Source organism: Dipodomys ordii, unplaced genomic scaffold (assembly GCF_000151885.1).
Source record: "Dipodomys ordii isolate 6190 unplaced genomic scaffold, Dord_2.0 Scaffold26, whole genome shotgun sequence".
Taxonomy (NCBI): Eukaryota; Metazoa; Chordata; class Mammalia; order Rodentia; family Heteromyidae; genus Dipodomys; species Dipodomys ordii.
The window spans coordinates 13,792,978-13,797,544 of NW_012267242.1; the positions used below are offsets into that span (position 1 = coordinate 13,792,978).

Below are 4,567 nucleotides of genomic sequence, written 5' to 3' on the forward strand. Positions count from 1 at the left end.
TACCTGAGACAGGTAAAGGTCATGTCTTTTCTTTTTAATTGAGAAAGGATTAAAGCAATGTGGAGGTGGGAAAGGAAGCTAGAGGGACACCTTGACAGACAGCCAGTTTTAGAAAGCTAAAAATCTCTAAGTGGGTTCCTATGAAACTCTCTGTGCCTATACTTCTCTTGGGGAATATTAAGCCCTAGAGTGTCCGCTCCCATTTTAAAGCCCTGAAATGGAGCAGTTGGCTCCAAGCTATGCTTCTCTTTTCCTTTCCAGTCTTCCACACATCCTCTCTTGCACCCCTACGTCCCACAGCAGGTGTGTGTATTAGAATCCTTGATAGGGATTCAGAACCTCAGTGCTATTCATGGCTTGAGAAGGAATCATGGCTGCAGTGAGACCTGGAAACAGAATATAAGCGAGTCTGAGTATGAGGTCAGGAGGACAGTGACATATGGCCTCTAGTTCTCCATGAAGCAGGAGAGAGGAAGAGGGAGAGGTGGGGGGGGGGAGGGGAGGGAAGACTGGCTTAGGCCAATAGCACCTGCTAGAATTGTGAAGTCCAGGCTCCTTTCTTGCTCTGTCTTTGAGGTTGATTTCTCTGAAAGATTTCTCTGGATCTCAGGGTCCAGGGCAAAGACCACCAAAGCAGAAGTTTCCAAGTTGTGTGATGGGTTTAATGAGCATCATAAAGGGACAAGGTAAAAAGGGTACAAATTCCAAATCCAGCCTTTATTGCCATTATCTCAGTGGCTGAGCTGAGGAAGGAGGCTCAGCAAAGCTTAGCTCATTCATTCCCAGGTTGAGGCAGCTGGAAGAGAAGCTCTGGAGTGCTTTTCCTTCCAGCCGAGGGGCTTGAACTGAAGGGAGGGGGAGCGGATGCTGCTGTTGCTGCTGTTGTCAAGAGACCTCAAGCAGCAAGCTGACCTCCGGAGGTCAGGACAGATCCTGAGTCAGGCATCAGACACAAACATCGGACATTATTAGGGATAAATAGACTGAAGAAATGAGAGAACTCTTAAGGTCCCCAAACAGCATTGAAATCTCACAGAGAGGCTCCTAGGGCATATTGGCTCCAGGGGCTGAGACCCTCAGGGAAGCACCCCCTGAAACTGAGACACTCACAAGGGGACCCTAACATCTTCCCTCAGCTATTCAGGGAGATGCAGGAGCAGGGATGGAGGGAAAAGGAAAGAAAAAGGCTGAGAGGGCAGAAGAGGCTGAGGGGGGGCCTGAGACAAGCACCAGGGCTAGGACATGGGTCAGGACCTGGAAAGGGTATTGGGTAGGGCCTCTAGCAGCTTCCCTGTTGCTCTTGCTGGCGGATGAGGTTGGCAATGGGGCTGGTGATGCCACCTATCAAGGTCCAGTACTCATCAAAGCTGATCCACCCATCATGGTTGGCGTCTAGATTCTGGATGAGCTTGTCTGCAGCTTTTCGGTTCCCTGTGTCCTACAAAAGAATCAGGGGTCAGCATGATAAGTGTGACAGCTTCTAAAAGCCCCAAGATCAGACACTGGTAGCTCATGCCTGTTATCCTAGCTACTGAGGCTGAGATCTGAGGATCTCATTTAGAAGCCAGCCCAGACAGGAAAATCAGTGAGACTCTTATGTCCAAGTAACCACCAAAAATCTGGAAGTAGAGCTGTGGCTCAGGAGATAGAGCACCAGCCTTGAGCAAAAAACCTAGGGACAGTGTCGAGGCCCTGAGTTCAAGCCCCAGTACCAGCACAAAAGAAGTCGGGCAGGCAGGAAGGCAGGAAGGCAGGAAGGAAGGAAGGAGAGAAGGAGGGAGGGAGGTAAGGGAGGGAGAAAGGAAGGGAGGGAGGGAGGAAGGGAAGGAGAAAGGAAGGGAGGGAGAAAGGAAGGGAGGGAGAAAGGAAGGGAGGGAGGAAGGAAGGAAGGGAAGGAGGGAAGGCAGGACCCTAGATAGTACCAGAATCAAGCCTGGCAGCCTCTTCACTAGCTAGGCCTGGGCGTGTGGAGAAGACAGAGGCCTTTGGAAGGAGGAGAAGGGGCTCTGGGGAGAGTAACTGAAAGGGCTCGAGCCTCAGTGGCGCAGAATGGGGAGAGGCTGCGTGTGGGGAGCCGCACCGTTAGCATGTGGTTGAGCTCCTTCTGGAGCATCTTTCGGAAGCTCCTCTTGTTGATCTTGTTCTTGACCAGGCTGTGCTTAGCCACATATTTGTAGAAGTTTTCCACCAGGACAACCACCGCCTTCTCCAGATCAGTGTAGCAGTCAGCCATCTCCCTGCTTCAGCTCCGCACAGGACCTGAGGAGGGGAGAGGAAGAGATACCATCAGCCCCCTGCTTTTCCACTCCCAGGCTGCTTATCCTTTTTTTGTTTTATTTTGTTTTTGTTTTTGTGCTGGTATTGGGGCTTGAACTCAAGGCCTGGACACTGTACCCTAGCCTTTTCACTCAAGGCGGATCTCTACCCCTTGAGCTATACCTCTACTTCTAGCTTTTTGGAGATAAGAATCTGCCCAGGCTGGCTTCAAACCAGGATCCTCAGGTCTCAACCTCCTGAAGAGCTAAGATTATAGGTGTGAGCTACTGGTACCTGGTTGCTTATCCTTTGGAGAAGAGAAGAGGCTAAAGGATGGGAGCACAGTAGTTGTGAGGGGTGGAAGGGGAGGCCTGGAATGAGAGCTATGTGGCTCCTCTAATCCAAGTGCTCCCCAGTCCAACTGCCTGGACAGGTTCCCCAGGCCCTTCCCTTGCCCCGGGCACCCCTGTCAGAATCCTGGCTTGAGCAACAGACTCCCTTGGGGAGTGGAGGAGGGTAACTGCCCAGCTTTCCTGCCCTGCTACACATCAGGCCTCTAAGCCATTCAAGGCCCCTGGTGACAAGCACAGCTAAGAATTGATAGAAAAAGTCAAGGCTGATGGGGGTGGTGGTTTTTGTCTTCCACAGGACTTGCTGAGACATACAGACACACAGACACACAGACACACACACACAGACCAAAGGAGGTAAGAACCTAGGCCTATGCTAACTCCTTCTGTAGGATCCAAGGCAGGGAATTCAGGGGTTCAAGCCATAGTTGCACCTCTTTAAGATAAGACTGAAGGGTTGATTCCTGCCCTATTCCTCCAGGTCCAACAAGACACCAGGTGCACATGAACAGGCCTGACCACATGCCTGTAGGCAGGCAGGTTATTCCAACGGAAGCCTGGCCAAGGACGCCGCCCTAGGCCCCCAAGAGACCATAGCCCATTTTTTATTTTCTGCTTCCTTGTTAAGCCCTATATAAGCCCACCCCAAAATCCAGTCCCTTGAGCAACCTCCAAACCCACAAGAAGGTCGGTGCTCCCTCGCTGGCAATAAACAGTCCTCCCCTGCTGGGGATCAAGTCGAGCCTATTCCTTTTCCATTCTCCTCCATTTCCCTAACAAGGACAACATCTTAATCCATCCAATTAAATTTTGTGTAGCTACCCCAATTCTGCATCACATTCTGCTGGCCTATCTCCCTCATCCCCACCCCTAAACATTCAGCAGGACCAAAAGATACCCCCTACTTCATTACCTAAGCAGGAGCCAGGCTCTCGCTCTGCTCCAGCTGGCGACTGACCCTGGACGCAGCAGCTGCTTGGCAGAGGCCACATGCGTCACCCCCTCACCCCAGGACAAAAGGCGTTCACATTCCAAGCGGATACAGCCTCTGAATAACAGGATATGAGGGGAGCAGGCGGATCTACACTATTTGTCGCCGCCCATGCCCAGAGCCCCCCCAGGTCTACCCCAGCAAACCAGACTGCTCTCCCACCCTGAAGCCTAAGAATGAGCTCCGGCCACCTTCATCTGACTGGTCCCTAAGCAAGGGGCGGTAGACAGGGCCACAGCACAGGCCTGAACCTCCACAGTCTGACTAGGGAGATCTCCTGCACCAGGCCCCACCACAGCCTTCCGCCCCTCCCACCTGCATTCTGATCTCTCTTGTAGCCATTCCTACTCCCATGCCAGCCGCCCAGTGCTCTCCACCCTGCTGTCTACCCAGCCTGCCCATCATTCTGGCCCTGCCCAAACCATGCCTTCCTCAGGCTGCCTGCCTTGACTCCTTGACTCCTGGTTCCGTTCTGCCACAAACATGTCTGCCCTCACTACACCAACACTGGCTAGGGTCACTAACTGGTTTGATCACTGTTTCTTTCTGGCTCTGATCTCATTCCTCGAGGCAAATACAGTCTTTCTTACATGCAGCTATTTTGTATTCTAAACTGGATGGCAGGATTCACAGACTTGGGGACAAATATCTACCTTCCTTTTAATCTCTATAATACCCCTGACTCAGTGCCTTGCTCAAAGGAGACATTCTACAACTTATTCTACCTCGTGCTAACTCTAATGCCAGATGCCTAAGGTACCTGACCACTTTGCCAAGCTTTTTCTTTTATGGAGTTTTTTTCCCTAAAGAAAGGGTGAGGGCTGGGAAGTTGGCTCAGTGGTAGAGTGCTTGCCTTGCATGCCTGTGGCCCTGGGTTCGATTCCTCAGCACCACATAAGCGAAAAGCAAAAAGCCGGAAGTGGTGTTGTGGCTCAAGTGGTAGAGCGCTAGCCTTGAGCTGAGGGACAGC

General features: G+C 51.8%; 1 protein-coding gene across 2 annotated transcripts in view; it reads right to left on the reverse strand.

The window, feature by feature from the left end:
* Positions 1–644: 644 nt before the first annotated feature.
* Positions 645–4,567, reverse strand: part of S100a16 (S100 calcium binding protein A16) — an 8,352-nt gene continuing 4,429 nt past the window's right edge. Inside the window, exons 1-3 of one of the 2 annotated variants that reach the window (XM_013015058.1) lie at positions 3,520–3,605; positions 2,081–2,259; positions 645–1,438 (exon numbers count right to left, since the gene is read on the reverse strand). In XM_013015058.1, coding sequence (XP_012870512.1) covers positions 1,280–1,438; positions 2,081–2,233 — 312 coding nt within the window. In that variant the 5' untranslated portion in view covers positions 2,234–2,259; positions 3,520–3,605 and the 3' untranslated portion in view covers positions 645–1,279. Of the gene's footprint in view, positions 1,439–2,080; positions 2,260–3,519; positions 3,606–4,567 lie in introns of those variants that run through there. The other variant, XM_013015057.1, reaches the window with a different exon arrangement.